Source organism: Ascaphus truei, chromosome 13 (assembly GCF_040206685.1).
Source record: "Ascaphus truei isolate aAscTru1 chromosome 13, aAscTru1.hap1, whole genome shotgun sequence".
Classification (NCBI taxonomy): Eukaryota; Metazoa; Chordata; class Amphibia; order Anura; family Ascaphidae; genus Ascaphus; species Ascaphus truei.
The window spans coordinates 6,541,493-6,566,211 of NC_134495.1; the positions used below are offsets into that span (position 1 = coordinate 6,541,493).

Genomic DNA, 24,719 nt, shown 5'->3' on the forward strand with positions numbered 1-24,719 from the left:
CACACACACACACACGCGCTCTCTCACACACTCTCACGCTTTCACAATGTGTTGAATGTGTTTGTAGGGAGATGTTTTCGTCCTCGCAGAAGTACCAGTTGCTTGTGCACCACGCCGACGCTCTGTTCCACGATAAGGAGTACAGGAACGCCGTGAGCAAGTACACCATCGCGCTCCAGCAGAAGAAGGTGTTAACCAAGACTTCCAAAGTGAGACCGCCGACTGGAAACACCCCCGCTGCCCCCCAAAGCCAGGTAACGAGGCGATCATTAAAGGCTCGCCACTCTCTTTCACACCTCATTACCCAATGATCCTAGTTGGGGCGTCACTAACATTACTTGCCTAGTGGTGCAGTCCCCACGGAGCGGGGCAGTCCCCACGGAGCGGGGCAGTCCCCACGGAGCGGGGCAGTCCCCACGGAGCGGGGCAGTCCCCACGGAGCGGGGCAGTCCCCACGGAGCGGGGCAGTCCCCACGGAGCGGGGCAGTCCCCACGGAGCGGGGCAGTCCCCACGGAGCGGGGCAAACAATGTAGAAATCGAATTTGCTTCCTTTAATCTAACCACACTAAAAGCAAAGCTGGAACTGCTTTTGCTTCTCTGGAAATGTATTACAAATGTGAATTTCTTGTGTTCCTCTGAATGGGGGCGCGTTTGTCAATCAAGTGTTTTCTTTCCCCTTACCCCCCCTGTGAACCCAATTAAGATAAGGAGCGGGGGGGATTGTGGCTGTACAAGCTGATCGCCCCGGACCTCGCCCCGTAGGGAGCAGCCAGAGGATCCAATTACAAATACTTCTGGTGTCAGATTTGGGTAAAACAGGCGCCAGTCGCCCAGATGCATCGCCCGAACACGTCTCTGCCATTAGTCCACTTTGGTCCCAGGAGGGACGTCCCCTTTAACGCTCAACGCCGCATCGCCCGCCGCTGATGGAAGCGGCGCCCGGGTTCTTTTCCCTCCCGTATAGTGAACGGGCCGATCGGTGCCGTGTGCGTCGGGAAGGGGGCGCGTAGCAGCACTTAGCAGATGGGACCTATTGTAATTAAACTTCACAACGCGGCGGGCGGGGGAGCGCCGCCTCTGGGCGCGTTTATAGTGGGAGCGCATGGCGTCGCTCGAGCGATCCCTGCACTGAGGCAATGGGGAGGCGTGGCGGACGCGTCACACGGCTACTTCGCCCTTATTGGCTGAACCGCTCGCGTGACGCACGCAGTATGGCGCCTCATGGGGTAGAGGCCTGTTCTCGCCACGTGCGCGCCGTCGCGAGCACTATAATCTCAGCCTTATACTGATACAGCACCGTTACATGGATACAGTGTATCTCATGTCATTTACTGCCAATCGTCGCATTGTTTCACTTACACAGCTGCCCAGCAAAGTTGGCAGTGACTACCCCCTCAGCAGCCGGTCTCTGTCATTGAAGGAGTTAAAACTGCATTTATCTGACTAATTGCATTTTACAATTAATAGCGCGTCTGAGATCAGATGCATTGTAAGGAACCCCAACCCTCTCTAATAGCGCGTCTGAGATCAGATGCATTGTGAGGAACCCCAACCCTCTCTAATAGCGCGTCTGAGATCAGATGCATTGTAAGGAACCCCAACCCTCTCTAATAGCGCGTCTGAGATCAGATGCATTGTAAGGAACCCCAACCCTCTCTAATAGCGCGTCTGAGATCAGATGCATTGTAAGGAACCCCAACCCTCTCTAATAGCGCGTCTGAGATCAGATGCATTGTAAGAAACCCCAACCCTCTCTAATAGCGCGTCTGAGATCAGATGCATTGTAAGGAACCCCAACCCTCTCTAATAGCGCGTCTGAGATCAGATGCATTGTAAGGAACCCCAACCCTCTCTAATAGCGCGTCTGAGATCAGATGCATTGTAAGGAACCCCAACCCTCTCTAATAGCGCGTCTGAGATCAGATGCATTGTAAGGAACCCCAACCCTCTCTAATAGCGCGTCTGAGATCAGATGCATTGTAAGGAACCCCAACCCTCTCTAATAGCGCGCCTGAGATCAGATGCATTGTAAGGAACCCCAACCCTCTCTAATAGCGCGTCTGAGATCAGATGCATTGTAAGGAACCCCAACCCTCTCTAATAGCGTGTCTGAGATCGGATGCATTGTAAGGAACCCCAACCCTCTCTAATAGCGTGTCTGAGATCAGATGCATTGTAAATTCTTCTGCATTCGGTACAGTTGCTCAGGGAACCCCTGTGGAAAAGCGCTGCTCTATTACATGAGCTGGGTATCTATTAGCATGAAGTCATCTCTTTAAAACCCTTCTTTGTTCCATGTCTAGTGTCTCCCCTCCGAAATTGAAGTCAAATACAAAATGGCAGAGTGTTACACCATGCTGAAACAGGACAAGGACGCCATCGCGATCCTGGATGGAATACCTTCCAGACAGAGGACTCCAAAGGTATCGCTGCTTCCTGCTCTGTCTGTCTGTCTGTGTGTCTGTCTGTCTGTCTCTGTCTGTCTGTCTCTGTCTCTGTCTGTCTGTCTCTGTCTGTCTCTGTCTGTCTCTGTCTGTCTGTCTCTGTCTGTCTCTGTCTGTCTGTCTCTGTCTGTCTGTCTGTCTGTCTGTCTGTCTGTCTGTCTCTGTCTGTCTCTGTCTGTCTGTCTCTGTCTGTCTCTGTCTGTCTGTCTCTGTCTGTCTCTGTCTGTCTCTGTCTGTCTCTGTCTGTCTCTGTCTGTCTCTGTCTGTCTCTGTCTGTCTCTGTCTGTCTGTGTCTGTCTGTCTGTCTCTGTCTGTCTGTCTGTCTGTCTGTCTGTCTGTCTGTCTGTCTGGCAGCAGAATGCTGCTTCATGATCCTTATTCGAGGATAATGGAGAAATGAGAACACACGCTTTATATCCCTTTATTTGCAGATTAACATGATGTTGGCCAATTTGTACAAGAAAGCTGGGCAAGAGCGCTCGGCCGTCACCAGTTACAAGGAGGTTCTGAGGCAGTGCCCGTTGGCACTCGATGCCATCCTTGGTACAGTCTTAACTTTATATTCTTTATGTGGAGTGATATACGCCCCTGATGCCACCCTGATATACGCCCCTGATGCCACCCTGATATACGCCCCTGATGCCACCCTGATATACGCCCCTGATGCCACCCTGATATACGCCCCTGATGCCACCCTGATATACGCCCCTGATGTCACCCCTGTGTCCAACTTTCACAGCAGAAAATCTAACGAGATATTTGGAAATGCTATTTTTATTTGGTGTGCGCGTTATGCATTGAGAGACACAGACAACATTATCTGTACAGGATTCTGTCCATGAGCCGTTATCAAGCAGGCGGGCATCGCGAGACGCGTTGGGCCCCGTGCGGAGACGCGTGGGGGCTCGGGCTGTGGGGGGGTACTGCAGCCCCCATTGCGTTTATACATTTACAGCACCCCCACCCAAAACATAGTTGCGGCAAGCCGCGGCGACGTCACTTTTCAGGACGCACTGCAGGTGTGAGCAGCGTTTTAGCGTGATTAAGGCCCAGATATACTAAACGGTGTTAAGTGTTAGCACGCCGATACTCCCAGTCATAGTAGATGAGACGGAGTTGTGGCATTTGATTTCTGAGCAGCCTGCAAAACTGTTTTGGGTTGCACCAAAGTTTGAGCTTTCAATGTTAATAAAGCAGCTCTCTTCCCCCTCCCCCACTCATATACAGGATGGGACCGGGGGGTTACAGGAAGCTGGACCGCTGTGTTTTCAGTGCCAGGGACCCCTAAAATGCTTACCAGTTAATTACCGTGGTTTAAATCTCTTTCCAGGGGAACCAAAATGTCTGCAAAATCTCTGAGCCAATAGAAAGCTACTGCATCATCGGTTGTGGCTTCCTATTGGACAACTGTTTAAATCCCCTTTTATATATATAAAAAAAAAATCAGGAAGTAATGCCAGCAACTTAGTCCAACAGGTCTCCAGAGCTGAGAACAGTGCAGCACAGCTCCGCGCGACCGTCCTGTCCCAACCCTGATAAAAACACTGCTGTGGGCACCTGGCGTGAATCCGCGGGTGGCTGGCGTGAATCCGCGGGCGGCTGGCGTGAATTCGCGGGTGGCTGGCGTGCCCCGCTGGCGCCTGGCGTGAATTCGCGGGTGGCTGGCGTGCCCCGCGTTTTGATGTCTCCCTGTGTTTTCCGTTTTGTAGGCTTGTTGTCCCTCTCTGTAAAAGGCACAGAAGTGGCGTCCATGACATTGAACATCATTCAGAGTATTCCCAACCTGGACTGGCTCTCCGTGTGGATCAAAGCGTACGCGTTCGTGTATACCGGGGATAACACCCGAGCTATTAACACCATATGGTAAGAAGACATCGATTTAAAGGAGCACCCCACCCTCGCTGACCATTTGTTTTAGAACAGGGGTGGCCAACTCCCTTCCTCCAGGCCCACCGTCCAGGTTTTAAGGATATCCCTGCTTCAGCACAGACGGGGAGTCCTTATGACTGAAGGACTGATTGAGCCACCTGTGCTGCAGCAGGAGTATCCTGAAAACTTGACCTGTTGGTGGCCCTTGAGGACTGGAGTAGGCCGCTCCTTGTTTAGAGGATGGGAACCCGGGCTCCTCCAGAGACGACCCGTACTCTGTCCAGCTCCGGGGGACTCCCCTGTTCCCCAGACACTTCCTGGTGAATTTATCGGTATTACTTCCTGGTGAAGTTATCGGTATTACTTCCTGGTGAAGTTATCGGTATTACTTCCTGGTGACGTTATCGGTATTACTTCCTGGTGAAGTTATCGGTATTACTTCCTGGTGAAGTTATCGGTATTACTTCCTGGTGAAGTTATCGGTATTACTTCCTGGTGAAGTTATCGGTATTACTTCCTGGTGAAGTTATCGGTATTACTTCCTGGTGAAGTTATCGGTATTACTTCCTGGTGAAGTTATCGGTATTACTTCCTGGTGAAGTTATCGGTATTACTTCCTGGTGAAGTTATCGGTATTACTTCCTGGTGAATTTATCGGTATTACTTCCTGGTGAAGTTATCGGTATTACTTCCTGGTGAATTTATCGGTATTACTTCCTGGTGACGTTATCGGTATTACTTCCTGGTTTTTAAAGGGGCATTCAGTAGGAAGCAACAATCCGCTGATGTGGCAGCTTCCTATTGGCCTGAGATTTGGCAGCCATTTTGTTTCCCCCTCAGGGAAATTTTAACCGGGTAACTTCACCAGTGTGCATCTCAGCAGCTCAGGGGCTCCCTGGCGCTGAAAGTACTGGCATTTTTGCTCACAAGAACCCACTGGTTCTCACTGCAGAGAAGGAACTGCTCCATTAACCCCAGGAGTTCAACGTTCCTGTCCTATATTGTCTTATAAATACTTATTTTACCTAATTTAATCGGTATTTCATTATGAAATCTCATACATGTGAATGTATGTGTGTGTATTTTAAATATAACACCGCACTTTACAAGAGAGAATGCCAATTCCATAAGTGAACACGCACAACCGGACAATAGGGAGAGAAATCCCTGCCCCGCAGAGCTTACAATCCAAATTGTGAAAACTTATTATTTTTTTTTGTGTGGGAACTTTTAAAATGGCTGACCGTGTGATTTCCTCTGACACCTGCTCTGGATGCTGTGTGTTACCCCGTGCGTTGTGCCCGTTACCTCCCCAGCTCGCTGGAGAAGAAATCCTTATTACGGGATAACGTGGACCTGTTGGGGAGTTTGGCCGATCTGTATTTCCGGGTCGGGGATAATAAGAACTCCATCCTGAAGTTCGAGCAGGCCCAGATGTTGGACCCTTATCTTATTAAAGGTGAGCAGCGGTACTTAAGGCCCGTTATATACTGCATGCGGCCGTGCGCGTGTGTGCGTGTGTGTGTGTGTGTGTGCGTTTCAGTACACGGGCGTGCGTGCGGGCGCGTTTTAGTACACGGTGTGTGTGTGCGCGTTTCAGTACATTGTGTGTGTGTGTGTGTGTGTGTGTGTGTGCGCGCGTTTCAGTACATGGGGGGGTGCGTTTCAGTACACGGGGGGAGGAGGAGAGGGGGGGGTGCGTTTCAGTACACGTGTGTGTGTGTGCACATTTCAGTACACGGGGGTGTGGGTGTGTGTGGTGCTGTGTGTGGTGCTGTGTGTGTGTGTGTGTGTGTGTTTCAGTACACGGGGGGGTGGGGGGGTGTGTGGTGCTGTGTGTGTGTGGTGCTGTGTGTGTGTGGTGCTGTGTGTGTGTGTGGTGCTGTGTGTGTGTGTGGTGCTGTGTGTGTGTGTGGTGCTGTGTGTGTGTGTGGTGCTGTGTGTGTGTGTGGTGCTGTGTGTGTGTGTGGTGCTGTGTGTGTGTGTGTTTCAGCACACTGTGTGTTTCAGTACACGGGGGTGTGCGTGCGTGTGTTTGTTTAAGTACACGGGTGTGTGTGTTTCAGTACACGGGGGTGTGTGTGCGTGCGTATGTGTTTCAGTACACGGGTGTGTGTGTGTGTGTGTGGCGCTGTGTGTGTGTTTCAGTACACGGGGGTGTGCGTGCGTGCGTGTGTTTCAGTACACGGGTGTGTGGCGATGTGTGTGTGTGTGTATGTGGCGCTGTGTGTGTGTGTGTTTCAGTACACGTGTGTGTGTGTACGTACGTACGTACGTACGTACGTACGTACGTACGTACGTACGTACGTACGTACATACGGAAAAAAACACTGCTGCGCTAGCTGGAATATCAAACAACAAGGGTGATAGTTGCACAGTGATATATATACACACAGAGGAATACGCCAGCACCTGCTAAAGACAAAACATGAATAAACATACAACACAAACAAGTGGAAGGGACGGGGCGGGTGGAAGTGGAAAGGGAGCGGGAGGGGGGAAGGCAAGGGGAGAAAAAAGCCCCAAAAGAATAAGTGAATGAATAAAATAAAAAATAAAAGTGTCTTTAAACAGCTGCCGGTCTCCAGGAAAAAACCACCTTCCTCTCAATCTGCAGAACGTATAGATAACAGCGCGGCTCCCACAGCGTAATCCTGTGATTTAATCATTAAATATACGTGCAGATGAATCACGGACACTTACAACGTGCAAGTTAAAATAAGACAGAGATGTAAAATCTTTTACAATCACCCGGTGGAGCCTCCGTGGATCGGTGACGTGTGTGGTGTCCAACACACTCCTGCCGTGGATGCCAGGAGGGGGCGCGCGCACCTGTCTCCCCCTGGCTTTAAATCCCGCAAGAGTGTGTCCCCCCCAATGTCACAGGATGCTGACGCGGCAGTCAGACTTCCTGCATCCACCGTAATGAAAATGCACGGGCTCCAAAAGCGATCGAGATGCTGATAAGCTCCAGATATTCTCAAATTCTGAGTGGTGTATTAAAAAGTCCAATGCTAGCTCCTTCCCTACGCGTTTCGTCGCGATATGCCACTTCCTCAGGGGATAGAGCTATACTGACAGATGCCAAATATATATATGCCATTAAAAATAAAGCACATTAGAAACACCTGAATATTGATTGATTGTTAAAACCATTAACTCTTGAAGGGCTGGGGAGGTGGGGGGGAGTTGAAACATAAGGAAAACAAAGGGTCAGTACATATACATAAAACATGGTGAAAGCTATAAACATAAATATATGTATACATAGGTATGTGACATCTTTCTCCAACAAGAGAGGGCATGAGGTCAAGGGTAGGATAAACGGTCTCTCCACCTACGGAGTGTATCTCCTCTCGTGCTCCTGTGGTCCACAGTACATAGGGAGAACGATTCGACCTGTGAGTACCAGGTTTCTAGAGCACAGACGTAACATCATCAATGGAAATCTGGCTCATCGTCTCTCTAAACATTTTTCTATTTGTCATAACAAAGATCCGGCATCTGTAACAATTAGGGGTATTGAGCATATTCCAGTGTCTCTCATTGGGGGTGATAGATTCAAGAGGTTATGTAAAAAGATTTTACATCTATGTCTTATTTTAACTTGCACATTGTAAGTGTCCGTGATTCATCTGCAGGTATATTTTAATTATTAAATCACAGTATTACGCTATGGGAGCCGCGCTGATTTCTTTTCGTTATACATACATACATACTTACACACATACATACATACTTACATACATACATACATACATACATACATACATACTTACATACTTACATACTTACATACGTGGGAAAGAAGGGATCTCTTGAGCTGAACCACGTCAATTTCAGTTCTAGGACTCACCGCGACACAGCGGAAGCTGATCTCGCTGCAGTTTAAAAGTCCCGCGTGACGCGCTCAGTTCAGGAGATAGAAGCGTTTGACATATTAAGTCTCCGGGAGGTTAAAATGAAGCTCCCCCCCCAGAGCCCAGCGCAGTGTAAACGTTACCATGGTTACCCCAGAAGCTAGAGGCTATATCTAGCCATAAATGACTCCCTCTCGTTCACTTTGGCCCTAGGAGGTGACGCTGCTTTATATGACTCTCCTTACTAACCTCAGCGCACTGTTTAACCCCGTATGTGCCGCAGGATTTAGCGGTTAATGCCGAAAAATGAAATAAACGCGTAGAGAAAAGCCCGGACGCCGCGCAGTGTAGTGACCGCTCGCCCCCTTCTCCCCCACACTCAGGGATGGATATTTACGGCTACCTATTGGCACGAGAAGGTCGGCTGGAGGACGTGGAAAACCTCGGCTGCCGCTTGTTCAATATATCTGATCAGCACGCAGAACCTTGGGTGGTCTCGGGGTAAGTGACCAGCAGACTGAGGACCCTCTATACCAGCGGTGCGCAAACTGGGGGGCGCGAGACTGCCGGCGGGGGGGCGCGGGGTAAGTGACCAGCAGACTGAGGGCCCTCTATACCAGCGGTGCGCAAACTGGGGGGCGCGAGACTGCCGGCGGGGGGGCGCGGGGTAAGTGACCAGCAGACTGAGGGCCCTCTATACCAGCGGTGCGCAAACTGGGGGGCGCGAGACTGCCGGCGGGGGGGCGCGGGGTAAGTGACCAGCAGACTGAGGGCCCTCTATACCAGCGGTGCGCAAACTGGGGGGCGCGAGACTGCCGGCGGGGGGGCGCGGGGTAAGTGACCAGCAGACTGAGGGCCCTCTATACCAGTGGTGCGCAAACTGGGGGGCGCGAGACTGCCGGCGGGGGGGCGCGGGGTAAGTGACCAGCAGACTGAGGGCCCTCTATACCAGTGGTGCGCAAACTGGGGGGCGCGAGACTGCCGGTGGGGGGGCGCACGGTAAGTGACCAGCAGACTGAGGGCCCTCTATACCAGTGGTGCGCAAACTGGGGGGCGCGAGACTGCCGGCGGGGGGGCGCAGGGTAAGTGACCAGCAGACTGAGGGCCCTCTATACCAGTGGTGCGCAAACTGGGGGGCGCAAGACTGCCGGCGGGGGGGCGAGGGGTAAGTGACCAGCAGACTGAGGGCCCTCTATACCAGTGGTGCGCAAACTGGAGGGCGCGAGACTGCCGGCGGGGGGGCGCGCGGGGGGGGCGCGCAGTAAGTGACCAGCAGACTGAGGGCCCTCTATACCAGCGGTGCGCAAACTGGGGGGCGCGAGACTGCCGGCGGGGGGGAGCACGGTAAGTGACCAGCAGACTGAGGGCCCTCTATACCAGCGGTGCGCAAACTGGGGGGCGCGAGACTGCCGGCGGGGGGGCGCGAGACTGCCGGCGGGGGCGCGGGGTAAGTGACCAGCAGACTGAGGGCCCTCTATACCACATGCTGGGAAGTTGCCATCTCCTTGCCCAGGAGGATTTCAGCTCCAGGTGCTGGAATGTTCCTGAGGAAGGCGGCCTTGCAGCACACTGAGCGGGGGTCCTGGGCGGGGCCCGTTGACAGGACAGGCAGGCCGTTTCTGACCATTGTGGGCACTGACGATGCATTTTCATTTCGCATTGGGAAAAAATTTTAATGTCCCTTTTCTGAATCCCGTGAGTGGGAAAGAAAGCCACTTGATCACACCGCGATCCTATTAGATCTGTACGTTTGATCGCCGCGTCTGTCGCATGAAGCGGCGACATTCAGCGCTGTTTAACCCTGTGAGGGTTTGCCGTGTATCAAGCTTGCAGATCCGTGGCATGGAACAAAACCATTTCTTCCCCCCCCTTCCCCTCCCCCCCCAGGTGTCACAGCTTCTACACCAAGAGGCACTCGCGGGCGCTGTATTTGGGAGCCAAAGCGATTCAGTTAAACAGCAACAGCGTCCAGGCCCTGCTCCTGAAGGGGGCGGCCCTGAGAAACATGGGCAGGGTGCAGGAGGCCATCATTCACTTCCGAGAAGCCATCCGACTGGCTCCGTGCAGGCTGGACTGCTGCGAAGGTGAGTGGGGGGGGGGGAGAAAAGTCGGGGTCACACATGTCTATGTGCGCCCCGGTTACAAGGCTGTGCCTGAAACTCCATGTCGGCGGTGTCTGGAAACGTGTACGGGCAAGCGGCCCATGTTTACTAAGCCGATCTACGCTATAGGACCCCTTTATGGCGAGCGGGCCGTGCAGTGTCTTGCGGCTGAGCCGCAGGTAGTAATTATAAAGCGGAGGAGAGTGAATGAACGCAGAACCTGGTCTATTCTGCGCGGTCTGTGTTACACACACGCTTACAGTGGGGAAAAAACACCGGACATTAATATTTTGTAATTTTTTGTAAGTGTTAATTACCTACATTGACATTATTAACCATTTTGCTGCCAGCAACAGCAGGTCCCTCTGGGAGCAAAAAGGGCAGCGGTTTTAGTTCCCTTTTTGGCCTTGGGGAGACTGCACGTTTTAATAACTATTCCAACATAACCTAGAGATGTAGATGTTGGTTTTGGTGATGGCGGCTCAGGCTTTTCCTGCACGCTTTTGTAATTTTGTATTATTTCTTAAAGTGCAACATGCAGCACTGGGGTGAAAGCAGGCCTGATTTAGTCATCGCGCTGGCGTAGCGTGTGCCAAGGTGTCCGTCTTGGCAGATGGAGTTGTTTGTCCAGCTAGAAGGCGGTGTGACAAGCTGCCTTTGTTCCCATCTCTCCAGGACTCATTGAATGCTACTTGGCGTCCAACAGTGTCCGGGAAGCTATGGTGATGGCCAACAATGTGTACAAAACCCTGGGAGCGAATGCACAGACCCTGACGCTGCTGGCAACCGTGTGTCTCGAAGATCCGGTCACCCAAGAGAAGGCGAAAACCCTGCTGGACAAAGCACTTCTACAAAGGCCCGATTATATCAAAGCCGTGGTTAAGAAAGCTGAGCTCCTCAGTAAGCTTCTTGGGTTTTCATCTCCAGAATCCTGTATCCCCCGCAATGTATCCTCTGTAATAATCTGTCACACGTACGTGTGTGTGTGTGTGTGTGTGTGTGTGTCTGTGTCTGTGTCTGTGTGTGTGTGTGTGTGTGTGTGTGTGTGTGTGTGTGTGTGTGTGTGTGTGTGTGTGTGTGTGTGTGTGTGTAGGATTGTGTCTCGGGGCCTTTGCTGACGGCTGGAGCGAAGCATTCTGTATTGGCTGTGGAAATGGAGAATAGAACGCAGCGTTTTCTGGGAGTTCTGCTACCGTTTTAGGATAGGGGGAACACATTGTGACAATATTTACAGGGTATACAGAATTCCCTGCATTACAGCTGTACATAGGATGCTGGCTTTGCTTTAAAAGCTGTTTATACAGCAGGCAGAAGCTTGTAGGATCTGTGTTAAAGTGGATAAGACGCAAAAAGTGACACAAGTGAGTGCTCAGCTGCATGTTATTACCCAGAATCCTTTGCTGCAGCACGGAATACCAGGCGATTAGGAGGTAAGATGTGTGTGGACCTGTCATTGCTGTGAGCCAGGGTTAGGTAACTGATCCTCAAGAGACTCGATATGCCTGCTTCAGCACAGGTGGCTCAATAAAAATGAATGAGCCACTGACTGCGCCACTTGTGCTGCAGCAGGGATAGCCGTGGCATGTTGGTGGCCCTTTAGGACGCAGTTGCCCAGCTGTATGCTATTAAATAAGAATAATAGAACTAGGACGGTGAGGATGTTGAAGTCGGGTATATCTTGTGATAATGTGGGGTTAACCCCTTAAGTACTGGAGCCCGAATACAAAGAATGACGTTGATGCCTTCGTAGGTCGGGAACAGAAATACGAGGACGGCATCGCCTTGCTGCGCAGCACCCTCGCTAACCAGAGCGACTGCGTCTTACATCGGATGCTGGGCGACTTTCTTGTAGCGGTCAATGAATTTCAAGAAGCCATGGATCAGTACAGTATAGCACTCAGGTACCCGTCACCAGTGTGAATGTGCCAGCCACGGATCAGTACAGCACAGCACTCAGGTACCCGTCACCAGTGTGAATGTGCCAGCCACGGATCAGTACAGCATAGCACTCAGGTATCAGCCACCGGTGTGAGTGTGCCAGCCACGGATCAGTACAGCATAGCACTCAGGTACCCGTCACTGGTGTGAATGTGCCAGCCACGGATCAGTACAGCATAGCACTCAGGTACCCGTCCCCGGTGTGAATGTGCCAGCCACGGATCAGTACAGCATAGCACTCAGGTACCCGTCACTGGTGTGAATGTGCCAGCCACGGATCAGTACAGCATAACACTCAGGTACCCGTCCCCGGTGTGAATGTGCCAGCCACGGATCAGTACAGCATAGCACTCAGGTACCCGTCACTGGTGTGAATGTGCCAGCCACGGATCAGTACAGCATAGCACTCAGGTACCCGTCCCCGGTGTGAATGTGCCAGCCACGGATCAGTACAGCATAGCACTCAGGTACCCGTCACCGGTGTGAGTGTGCCAGCCATGAATGTGCAGACGTAGCCACATGTTCCAGTCTCCTGGGAAGAAAAACAAAACGCGGTGACTTTGGGGACAGTGAAAGCCACGGCTGCCTGCAGGTTCCGGTGGGGGGAAGAGAGATTTGTTCTGCCGATCGGGACCCCACACAGATATGTTGTCTCTGCCGGTGGAAGCCACAGCACAGAAAACACGGAGGAGACTGGCCACATTTTTACCATTAAAACCAGTAAGTTGTTGCAGGAATGGTGTTGAGGGACCCTCGCCTGCGGCGCTTTGCAGTTTGTACGACTCAGCGAGTTGCTAACTTGCTGCGACGTGGACTTGCAGGCGTTTACCGGAAGTCCCCCCAGGGGGGAGGGATGGCACGGTGCACAGATATAGAAGGGTGGTACACGGAATCGCAGTGAAAAAATGTTTATTGCTCAACCGATCACATGGCAACAAGTGAAAAAAACACAGTGGGCAGCCTCCAATGCGTTTCACGCATCGTTGCGCTTTGTCAAGCTTTGTCTCCTGGATAAAGCGCTACGATGCGTGAAACGCGTTGGAGGCTGCCCACTGTGGTTTTTTTCACTTGTTGCCATGTGATCGGTTGAGCAATAAACATTTTTTCACTGCGATTCCGTGTGCCACCCTTCTATATCTGTGCACCGTGTCATCCCTCCCCCCTGGGGGGACTTCCGCTCTCACGCGGATTCCGGAGCAATGGAGATCAGGGAGGGCACGAGTAACACCCCTCATAGATCACACACCTACATGCGTTATGGACTTATGCTTTTACTCCCGGAGATCCTACATTGGTACTCGTTACCCGTTACCCGTGAGTGGAGGTATGTTTGTCCCTTCAATGTGACTACATCACTACCCCTCAGGGTGTTCATTTTAGGGTGTGTTTCTCCTTCATAGGAGTTTCTATTCAGTCTAATAGTACTTTTGGGACTTTAAGAATCTGGAATTGTTTTTCTAACCCTCATATGCTGCATTCAATTCTCTATGGGTTATTCAAACACGTGAGATTTGTACCCTACATACGTGTACGTGTTCTGAGCGCTGTCGCAGGAGTTTAGTGGGTTAAACTCGCTCTCCCTTTGAACTTACCCACTGCGTCAGGGGCGGCCAACTCCAGTCCTCAAGGGCCACCACCAACAGGTCAGGTTTTCAGGATATCCCTGCTTCAGCACAGGTGGCTCAATCCGTGGCCCAGTCTAAGACTGAGTCATGGATTGAGCCACCTGTGCTGAAGTAAGGACTGATTGAGCCACCTGTGCTGAAGCAGTGATATCCTGAAAACCTGACCTGTTGGTGCCCCTTGAGGACTGGAGTTAGCCCCCCGTGCACTCCGTCCTCTTCGTTTGTCAGCGACGGCGCGATCATGTGATCACTCAAAGGGTTAAACCGTGAAATCCATAGTGGTGTCTGTCACCTCCCCCCCGGGTGACGTGACAGGGAGCCTTCCTGCTTCGTGCCTTGCTTGAAATGCAGCATCCTGCAGCAGAATGTGGAGTATGTGCATTGCAGGCCTCTCTGCAGCAAAGTAGTGAGCACACCTTCAGGTGGCGTTCCTATACTGCAGCGTGCGGGGAAGCACACAATAAGGGGGGGGTTATATTCTTCTCAAATTCCATCCAATCGTAGTCCTGCCCGGACGGCTCATACAATGTTTTTTGCTTTTCAAATTATATAAATATATATAATAATAATTTATATTTAATATAATCGCTGTCAAGTCCCCATATGGCTTCCATGCCAATTTTGGAATCCCTGTGGCATGCTTACGTCATTTAGTTACAATCCCTTAACTCGCACCTAATGTAATCAGAATGTATTTATACACAGGGGCGACTGGTGAACCCCTTAAGATTTTCACATATTTCAAACCTAAAATGTTATTAGATCTTAATCGAAGTCCTAATAATAGATAAAGGTAGCTTGACCAAACAAATGACACAAACATGAGGCTTTTCCAACACGTATTTATCTACAAATGATTAAACATTCAATTTCCATGTGTGAGAAAGTCTGTGACCCTTTAGATTCAGTACCTGGTAGGGCCCCCTGCAGAAGCAATGACTAAGCTAAGCGTGTCCTGTAACTGCCGGTCAGTCTCACATCGGGTTTGGAGAATTTTGGCACATTCCTCCTTACAGAACTGCTTCAACTCAGTGACATTTGAGGGCTTCCTTGCATGGACAGCTCGCTTCTGGTCCTGCCACAACATTTCGATGGAGTTAAGGCCACTCTAAAACGCGGAATATCTTCTTCTGCAGCCATTCTTTTGTAGATCTGCCGGTATGTGTAGGAGCATTGCTGCATGACCCACTTTCGCTTCAGCTCACGGACGGATGGCCTGACATTTTCCTCTAGAATCTTCTGATACAATGCAGAATTCATGGTTGTGTCAATGATGGCAATCCGTCCAGGTACTGAGGCAGCAAAGCAGCCCCAAACCATCACACTCCCTCCACACGCTTGACGGTTGGGATGAGGTTCTTCGGTTCGAGCCCAGTTTTTGTATTCGCCAAACATAACGTTTTTCATTGAGGCCAAAAAGTTCTACTTTTCACTCGTCTGTCCAGAGAACATTGTTCCCGAAGTCTTGTAGATCATCTATGTGCTCTTTGGCAAACTTCAGACAGGCAGCAATGTTCTTTTTAGAGCGCAGTGGCTTCCTCCTGGCTATCCTTCCATGGACACCATTCTTGTTCAGTATTTTTCTGATAGTTGTCATGAACACTCACACGTTAGCCAAGGCGAGAAGGGCCCTGATCGTTGGGTGTACCTTTTGGGTTATTTGTGACTTCATGGATGATTTGCCGGTTTGTTCTTGGAGAAACTTTGGTAGGGCGACCGCTCCTGGGTAGAGTGACTGGTCTTGAACTTTCTCCATTTGTCTGACGGTGGATTGGTTTAGCCCCAAATCCGTTGAAATGGTCTTGTAACCCTTTCTGGGCTCGTGAGCATCAATGACGGCTTTTCTGGGGTCCTCCGAGATTTATTTTGACCGTGGCATGACGTGTTTCCACACACCTGTATGGTGAAGACACAACTCACAACGTTTCTGATCTTTATATAGGGTGGGGACCTCCCAAACTCACCCCTGAAGATCTACCTAAGTATTTCACACCCAATTCTAATTATCCCCTTTAATTTAGCTGATAAAACCAGGGTTTCTCTTACTTTTGCACATACCCTAACTCTTAATTGCTCATCGTTCGTCATACATTATTTTGTTTTGAAATTGGTTAATATAAACCCTACTGGATATTTAAGAAAAGACCTGGCTTTGATTCAAGAAGGTTATCATGGAAAAACAATGGTATTTCCGTAATTATCTTTGGGGTTCACAAACTTGTTCTCACCACTGTATATCTTTTCTTTTTTACAGTCATGCTGTTGGGTGTACGGTGTTACATAATCGCTGCTTTATTGAAAATTCTGCATATTTTTTCTCGAAAGCTGCACTTCTCCTCCCTCCCCCGTCGTCTTTTAGATTTATTCACCAAAGTGTGTGGTTGGAGGGTGGAGGGGGTGCGGGCTTTGGGCCTTTGTAAATAAAAACATAATCTAGGAAAATATATAGAAAAATGAGGTTTAAAGGGCGTCACACTGAGTTCACATTCAAGGTCATTTGGGCGGGACGTGCACCTTTCATGCTGTGCCATTTTATTCCCCCCCACGCTTAGCATGGATCCCAACGATCAGAAGTCCCTGGAGGGAATGCAGAAGATGGAGAAGGAAGAGAGCCCCACGGACGCCACACAGGAAGAAGACGTGGACGACATGGAAGGGAGCGGGGAAGAGGGCGATCTGGAGGGCAGCGACAGCGAAGCGGCGCAGTGGGCGGATCAGGAGCAGTGGTTTGGAATGCAGTGAGGCGGTGGAAGGGCGAGTCGATGGCGCTCAACCCAGTCGGGCTTAGAAGCGGTCATTAGCTGGTTCCAAACAGACGAGTGACACCTACACCGGTGGGGACAGCCTGCAAGGCCACACTCGAGGGACCAGCAAACGTGGTCTCTCGGACGTGTGTATCGGAGACACTTTGAAAATGTGTTTGCTCGGCCCGTGTCTCGGATGTGTTTGCGTGTGACCTAGGACACAGATACAGTAGCTTTATTGTTCCTGAAGAAATGTCAATTAATTGCTGGTTATGATATTTTTTTTAACAAACACATATGATTTAATCCCTCACCGTGTAATGTATTAACGAGTATTTCAAACCTCCCCATTTTTATGTTGTAGGAAACGTATCAGTCCTGGAGGGAGGTTGGATTTCAGTTCTGATGAGATTCGGTGTTGGGGTTCTTCATAGATTTAGAAACCTCACAGGTCTCCCCTTTAAATGTACATTTATGCACCGAGGAATCTACAGTTTAAAGGCTGATGTACAACTAGATGAATGAAGAATAATCATGTTGGTATATTAAAAGGAAAAATATCAATCGGTAACGAACGTTTGTTGTGCGTGACAACTTTATTTTTGTAACTTTTTTTATTTTGCGTGTAACAGGATTTTTTTGTGTTTTTGTAATGGGCAGTAATGTCCTCTATCTGGTCTTTGCATAGGGTAGTGAGAGCTTTGTGTGTGTGTTTGCAAGTATAGTATAATGCACTTTTTTATATATAATTTTTTTTTTATGTCAACTTGGTAATTATTTCCATATGTCATCTATGTATCTGCTTAGGATAGCACAGGGTTACGCATAAGTGTATACAATGTATACACCATTTCCTGCATGATGTGTACATAGGAGGCTTGCTTTTCTATTTAATAAAATACGTATGAACAAACGGCTTGAAGTGCCAATTTTTGTTATTTATTTGCACATCACTTACAAATGAAGCGAAAAAGTCTGTCTGTCTTTTTTATTCCTTCAAAAAGCACATGGGGAAAGAAACAGATACAAACTAAATAGAAAGGAAATAGCGAGGGGTTCTGGAGGTAGAATGGGGACAAGTGCGAGCTTGACAAACAGTGAGACACCCATAGTAAATACAGATATTACTAGAAAACTTCTAAAGACTAAACCAAGTGGGCGCAGAAAGGAAGGAGCAGATAAGATAATAGAACAGACTGGAAAAAAACTGAAATGCATGCTTGCTAATGCAAGAAGCCTGACAGATAAAATGGGGGAGCTTGAATTAAAAGCTGCAAAGGAGCAGTATGATATCATAGGCATTACTGAAACATGGTGGGATGAAACTCGTGACTGGGCAGTTAATTTAGGGGGTTGTTCCCTTTTTCGGAAGGATCGAGCAAATAGAAGAGGTGGAGTATGTTTATATGTTAAACCGGATCTAAAACCTATTATAAGGGAAGATGTTTATGAAGGGAATGATGAAAATGTAGAGACCTTGTGGATAGAAATTAGCTGTAGAGGTAAAAGTATAAAGAAAATGTTTGTAGGGATATGCTATAAACCACCAAATATCTGTGAGATTGAGGAAGCTAAAATACTTTTGCAATTGGAGACTGCATCAAAACTGGGTCATGTTTGCATAATGGGGGATTTTAATTTTTCCCCTTATGAGATATCATTGGATGATGTGTCACTGGGGTTTTTGATTGCCTTCCTCTGCATCAATATACTGTAAGGACGGATATAGGATATAGTATCTGTCTAAATTTCGCACACAAAAGAGAAAGAGGAGGGGGGGGGGGGGGGGCTCTTGTGATGCTAGCCAGGAGCAGACTATGCCTTGATATAATTAGTCAACATCTTCATTGCAAAAGACAGTTCATAAGACTCAGGAATCCAAATGTCCAATATGATAAAACACACTCCCATAACATGCCACTAGCCTATATAGGTATATCTTATGTGGTAATGTGGGTAATGAGCAGGACTGATCACATGAAGGAAGTAAGGTAAGTTACTCACTGCTGACCTGGGGGGATTTCCTGGTCCTGTCGGCGTGCTCCTACCCAGGAATATCTGCAGGGAGTGATAGAAGAAACGGCGGTGCATCTGCTGCTGCTGAAGATAAATAGTAACCCAAAAACTGCACTGCAAAGATCTAGGTGCAAAAATTTATTGTAGGCACATTAAAAACAGCCAAACAGGTCACTCTGACGCGTTTCACATGGTATCCCACGCTTTATCAAAGAGAAAGTATAACAACCGATCACATACTTAAATACCCATGATTCTCTCTCCTCCCCTATGACGCTGCATTACTGAGGCCAATCGGAAGCGTCACACCCCCATTGCTAAATATATTATCAAAAGGTGTGTCAATTGGAACACATACTGTTAATCTCTCTCCATCTGAACGCAAACAACTGAGTGATTTACAAAAAAAATAAATCAGACAAAAAGCAGACAAAAGGGGTGCCATAATTGTCCAATCAACACAGTCCTATGAAATGGAAGCTCTTCGCCAACTTAATGACACTGTTTCATATTCCAGGTTACTATGCAATCCTACAGTTTCATTTAGGAGAGAATTGGTTGAGCTGTTGGAATTAGGGAGAATTTTGCAAGTTATAGACAAGAATGAACATGAATTTTTGTTAACCCCATGTCCCATCGTGCCGATATTCCACCATCTCCCAAAGAGCCACAAATCAGGGCAAATTTCGCATAGGTTGAACTTGATGGATGCATGTCTTTATTTCAACCTCATCTACTATGTAACTATGTAACTATGTAACTATAGCTCATCCCCCTTATAACGCTGTGCTTGGGGTCCAAAGAATCACATCGCGTTATAAGCGGATCGCGTGAGAAATAATGTACAATTGTATGCATTGTCCAATAAAGTATTTAAGATACCAATAATCGTGTTGTAAAGTATTCATAAATACGAAAATTGGGAGCCACGCTTGCATCGCGTTATAAGCGGATTCGCGTTGTAAGGGCTCGCGTTATAACGTTGTTGAGCTGTATGTAACTGACCACCAAAGTAAGATGGGAGGATGAAATCAGAAAATGTGTGGGAGCGACATGAAGAGAGGCTGTAACCGCAGGACCTGGGAGATCACTGGGGAGGCTTCATCCAGCAGTGGGGAGACACGGGATGGGGAGGATGGAGTGAGGGAATGTGGGTGAGCGATGTGGAGAAGAGAGGCTGTAACCGCAAGACCTGGGAGATCACTGGGGAGGCTTCATCCAGCAGTTGGGAGACACGGGATGGGGAGGATGGGATGAGGGAATGTGTGGGAGCAACGTGGAGAAGAGAGACTGTAACCGCAGGACCTGGGAGATCACTGGGGAGGCTTCATCCAGCAGTGGGGAGACACGGGATGGGGAGGATGGGATGAGGGAATGTGTGGGAGAGACGTGGAGAAGAGCGGCTGTGACCGCAGGACCTGGGAGATCACTGGGGAGGCTTCATCCAGCAGTTGGGAGACACGGGATGGGGAGGATGGGATGAGGGAATGTGTGGGAGCGACGTGGAGAAGAGAGGCTGTAACCGCAGGACCTGGGAGATCACTGGGGAGGCTTCATCCAGCAGTGGGGAGACACAGGCTGGGGAGAATGGGATGAGGGAATGTGTGGGAGCAACGTGGAGAAGAGAGGCTGTAACCGCAGGACCTGGGAGATCACTGGGGAGGCTTCATCCAGCAGTGGGGAGACACGGGCTGGAGAGGATGGGATGAGGGAATGTGTGGGAGCGAGGTGGAGAAGAGAGGCTGTAATCGCAGGACCGGGGAGATCAGTGGGGAGGCTTCATCCAGCAGTGGGGAGACACGGGATGGGGAGGATGGGATGAGGGAATGTGTGGGAGCGACGTGGAGAAGAGACTGTAACCACAGGACCTGGGAGATCACTGAGGAGGCTTCATACAGCAGTGGGGAGACACGGGCTGGGGAGGATGGGATGAGGGAATGTGTGGGAGCGACGTGGAGAAGAGAGACTGTAACCGCAGGACCTGGGAGATCACTGGGGAGGCTTCATCCAGCAGTGGGGAGACACGGGATGGGGAGGATGGGATGAGGGAATGTGTGGGAGAGACGTGGAGAAGAGCGGCTGTGACCGCAGGACCTGGGAGATCACTGGGGAGGCTTCATCCAGCAGTGGGGAGACACGGGCTGGGGAGGATGGGATGAGGGAATGTGTGGGAGCGACGTGGAGAAGAGAGGCTGTAACCGCAGGACCTGGGAGATCACTGGGGAGACTTCATCCAGCAGTGGGGAGACACGGGCTGGAGAGGATGGGATGAGGGAATGTGTGGGAGCGACGTGGAGAAGAGGCTGTAACCGCAGGACCTGGGAGATCACTGGGGAGACTTCATCCAGCAGTGGGGAGACACGGGCTGGAGAGGATGGGATGAGGGAATGTGTGGGAGCGACGTGGAGAAGAGGCTGTAACCGCAGGACCTGGGAGATCACTGGGGAGACGTCATCCAGTAGTGGGCAGACACGGGCTGGAGAGGATGGGATGAGTGAATGTGTAGGAGAGACGTGGAGAAGAGAGGCTGTAACCGCAGGACCTGGGAGATCACTGGGGAGGCTTCATCCAGCAGTGGGGAGACACGGGCTGAAGATTTTTTTTATATACACACTCACTTTTTACACTAAATAACAGCCTGATGTGCTAACATTAACCTCCTTTGTGAACAGCTTATCATATGGTTTAACTTCTCTTCTCCTTTCATCAAACTGCTTGATAAATGCTGTTTTGCAAAGTACAGTTCAGCCTTTTGAAATGAGACAGCTGCTGTGAGCAGTAATATCACTAACAAGTCTGAAATTCCTGGCTTGTCATCAGCGGCAAATCAGAGCTTTTAGCCTATAAACTTTTATAGAAGAGCTACGCTCATTTGTAATCCATTAAAAAGGGTCAAATGTGTTACATTTAATGTACCGCGCATAAATAAAAGGCTGTAAAAGTAGCAATGCGTCCAAGATAAAATACATTTACATTTTAACGTGTGTTCCTATTTTGTATCTAGACTTTTGTTACAATTCTGCAGTTTCTAAATGCCAATAGGATCCGTTTTTAATATCCGTGGGGTATGTACGTTGCTTACATCTATATCCTGTAAAGCAGGTCTCCTTCAACCAGCTTCCCAAAGGGGCCGGATCAGAAAAGATTTAGGAGCAAAGGGCCACAAGTTTATTGTAATTTCATTTGATACAAGAACAATCTCTCCTGCCTCTCCCCCGCCGGGCCTTCCTCTCCTGCCTCTCCACTGCCGGGCCTCCCTCTCCTGCCTCTCCCCCGCTGGGCCTCCCTCTCCTGCCTCTCCACCGCCAGGCCTCCCTCTCCTGCCTTTCCCCCGCCCGGCCTCCCTCTCCTGCCTCTCCACCGCCGGGCCTCCCTCTCCTGCCTCTCCCCCGCCCGGTCTCCCTCTCCTGCCTCTCCCCCGCCGGGCCTCCCTCTCCTGCCTCTCCCCTGCCGGGCCTCCCTCTCCTGCCTCTCCCCCGCCGGGCCTCCCTCTCCTGCCTCTCCCCCGCCGGGCCTCCCTCTCCCGCCTCTCCCCCGCCGGGCCTCCCTCTCCTGCCTCTCCCCCGCCGGGCCTCCCTCTTCTACCTCTCCCACGCTGGACCTCCCTCTCCTGCCTCTCCCCCGCCGGGCCTCCCTCTCCTGCCTCTACACTGCCGGGCCTCCCTCTCCTGCCTCTCCCCCGCCGGGCCTCCCTCTCCTGCCTCTCCCCCGCCCGGCCTCCCTCTCCTGCCTCTCCCCCGCCGGGCCTCCCTCTCCTGCCTCTCCCCGCCGGGCCTCCCTCTCCTGCTTCTCCCACGCTGGACCTCCCTCTCCTGCCTCTCCCCTGCCGTGCCTCCCTCTCCTGCCTCTCCCCCACCGGGCCTCCCTCTCCTGCCTCTCCCCCGCCGGGCCTCCCTCTCCTGCCTCTCCCCCGCCGGGCCTCCCTCTCCTGCCTCTCCCACGCTGGACCTCCCTCTCCTGCCTCTCCCATGCTGGACCTGCCTCTCCCACGCTGGACCTCCCTCTCCTGCCTCTCCCCTCCCCCCCCCCACAAGAAGGCCACTCATGAGATACAGGAAGGCCACTTACGGGCCACAGGAAACTCACCGTCCACAGGAAGGCTATATATGGGCCACAGGAAGGCCACTATTGGGTCACAGGAAGGCCACAGGCAGGCCACGTACGGGCCACAGAAAGGCAACTCACCGTCCACAGAAATGCCACTTATGGGCCACAGGAAGGCTACTCTTGGGCATGATTTGGCCGTGGGCCACGAGTTGAAGAACCAAGCATGTAAAGGAACAGGGAGAAAAGGCGGTGACACTTGTTAGCGAAGAGAGAACTTAGTAATCAGAGAGCAATATTACAGAGAATCTGGGGGGCAGAGACAGGGGCTCGACAAACCCCCTTAACCGCTATACCACATTATCCATGCGCCTGTAATGCTCGCAGAATGGAGTCGTATCTATCTATATATTTCTCAAAGTGTTCTATGTGTCTTTGTCTGTGTGTGTCTCCCTGTGTCCCTAGCGGCAATCACATTGGACCTTTGGCCTGTCACTCCGCCTCAGGCCAATGAGATGGCTCCCTTGGCCCGCCCGCCCCCGCACACCTCTCATTGGCCTGAGGCAGAGTGACAGGCAAAAGGTCACACACACACACTCACACACTCACACACTCACCCACTCACACACCGGCGCTCTCACATCCCCACGGCTCTCTTTGTCCCCTGTCCTCCCCCCCTCCCCGCTCACAGAGCATGCACTGTGCGTCCCTCCCCTCACACAGGCCGCTCCCCGTCCCCGAGGCCGCTCCTCCGGCTGTCTCCGCCTCTCCCCGCGAAAGGCGCAGCACCTCCTCACCAGAGCGTCTCAGCCTCGCCGCGGAGAAGCCCGAGGTGGAGGAGGGCGGCCGGTACCCGGAGGAAGAGGAGCGCGGCAAGGTGAGGAAACGCAGGGAAATGGGTTATTTACCGCGTCCCTGACTCCCCCCCCTGCCCTTTGCCCCCCCTGCCCTTTGCCCCCCTACCCTCCCTGCCCCCCTGCCCCCCCTATCCTCCCTGCCCCCCTGCCCTCCTGCCCTTTGCCCCTTGCCCTCCTACCCTTTGCCCCTTGCCCCCCCTGCCCTTTGCCCCCTGCCCTCCCTCCCCCTGTCTTTGCCCCCTGCCCTTTGCCCCCTGCCCTCCCTGCCCTTTGCCCCCTGCCCTCCCTCCCCCTGCCCTTTGCCCCCTGCCCTCCCCCTCCCCCTGCCCTTTGCCCCCTGCCTTTTGCCCCCTGCCCTCCCTGCCCTTTGCCCCCTGCCCTCCCTCCCCCTGCCTTCCCTCCCCCTGCCCTTTTCCCCCTGCCCTCCCTCCCCCTGCCCTTTGCCCCCTCCCCTCCCTCCCCCTGCCCTTTGCCCCCTGCCCTTTGCCCCCTGCCCTTCCTGCCCTTTGCCCCCTGCCCTCCCTCCCCGTGCCCTTACCCCCTGCCATTTGCCCCCTGCCCTCCCTCCCCTGCCCTTTGCCTCCTGCCCTTTGCCCCCTGCCCTTTGCCCCCGCCTTTTGCCCCCTGCCCTTTGCCCCCTGCCCTCCCTCCCCCTGCCCTTTGCCCCCTGCCCTCCCTCCCCCTGCCCTTTGCCCCCTGCCCTCCCTCCCCCTGCCCTTTGCCCCCTTCCCTCCCTCCCCCTACCACGCCCGGGCAACGCCGGGTATATCAGCTAGTCATGTATAATAATCGAGCTTGTTACGTCTCAGAAAGATTTCCGGAGAGTAAAGAGCAGGGATCAGACAGCGAGGTTACTCCTGTTACAGCCCCATGTTGCTAAGGGTTATTACGATGTTATTTGCAAACACTGGGGCTTATGCAGAGAGGTACCGTAGGGTATAATTACGCAGGTTTGCGCCCAAATTTTGTGTTTTGTAAGAGATAGTGGCGAGAATTTGGCGGGGCTATTCAAATTCGGCAGACGTGTGGCGAGAATCGTGATCTCGCCACTACGTAATAACGCTAGATTCCAGTAGCTCCGATGCGCATGAACGCGCCAATCGGAGCTACTATATGGCGCGTTTTGTTGAAATTTTGCCCGCCAACAAAAGTTGGCTGTATTGTGGGCTATTACCGCGCGGCTCAGAATGGCGAGTTTCACGCCAAGTGAAACTCGCCT

At 51.3% G+C, this 24,719-nt stretch overlaps 1 protein-coding gene and 1 long non-coding RNA gene across 3 annotated transcripts in view; one reads left to right on the forward strand and one right to left on the reverse strand.

Moving 5' to 3' along the window:
- Nucleotides 1–17,496, forward strand: part of ANAPC7 (anaphase promoting complex subunit 7) — a 23,136-nt gene extending 5,640 nt beyond the window's left edge. For both annotated transcript variants that reach the window (XM_075568200.1, XM_075568201.1), the window contains 10 exons: nt 68–254; nt 2,305–2,424; nt 2,877–2,988; nt 4,155–4,308; nt 5,631–5,773; nt 8,558–8,675; nt 10,062–10,258; nt 10,952–11,176; nt 12,027–12,177; nt 16,392–17,496. In XM_075568200.1, coding sequence (XP_075424315.1) covers nt 72–254; nt 2,305–2,424; nt 2,877–2,988; nt 4,155–4,308; nt 5,631–5,773; nt 8,558–8,675; nt 10,062–10,258; nt 10,952–11,176; nt 12,027–12,177; nt 16,392–16,581 — 1,593 coding nt within the window. In that variant the 5' untranslated portion in view covers nt 68–71 and the 3' untranslated portion in view covers nt 16,582–17,496. The remainder of the gene's footprint in view (nt 1–67; nt 255–2,304; nt 2,425–2,876; nt 2,989–4,154; nt 4,309–5,630; nt 5,774–8,557; nt 8,676–10,061; nt 10,259–10,951; nt 11,177–12,026; nt 12,178–16,391) is intronic.
- On the reverse strand, nt 15,371–18,777 carry LOC142464740 (uncharacterized). Its single transcript, XR_012787709.1, has 2 exons — nt 18,588–18,777; nt 15,371–15,735 (listed from the first exon to the last, which is right to left on the reverse strand). It is a non-coding gene; the product is annotated as an uncharacterized LOC142464740 (long non-coding RNA).
- Nucleotides 18,778–24,719: the final 5,942 nt, after the last annotated feature.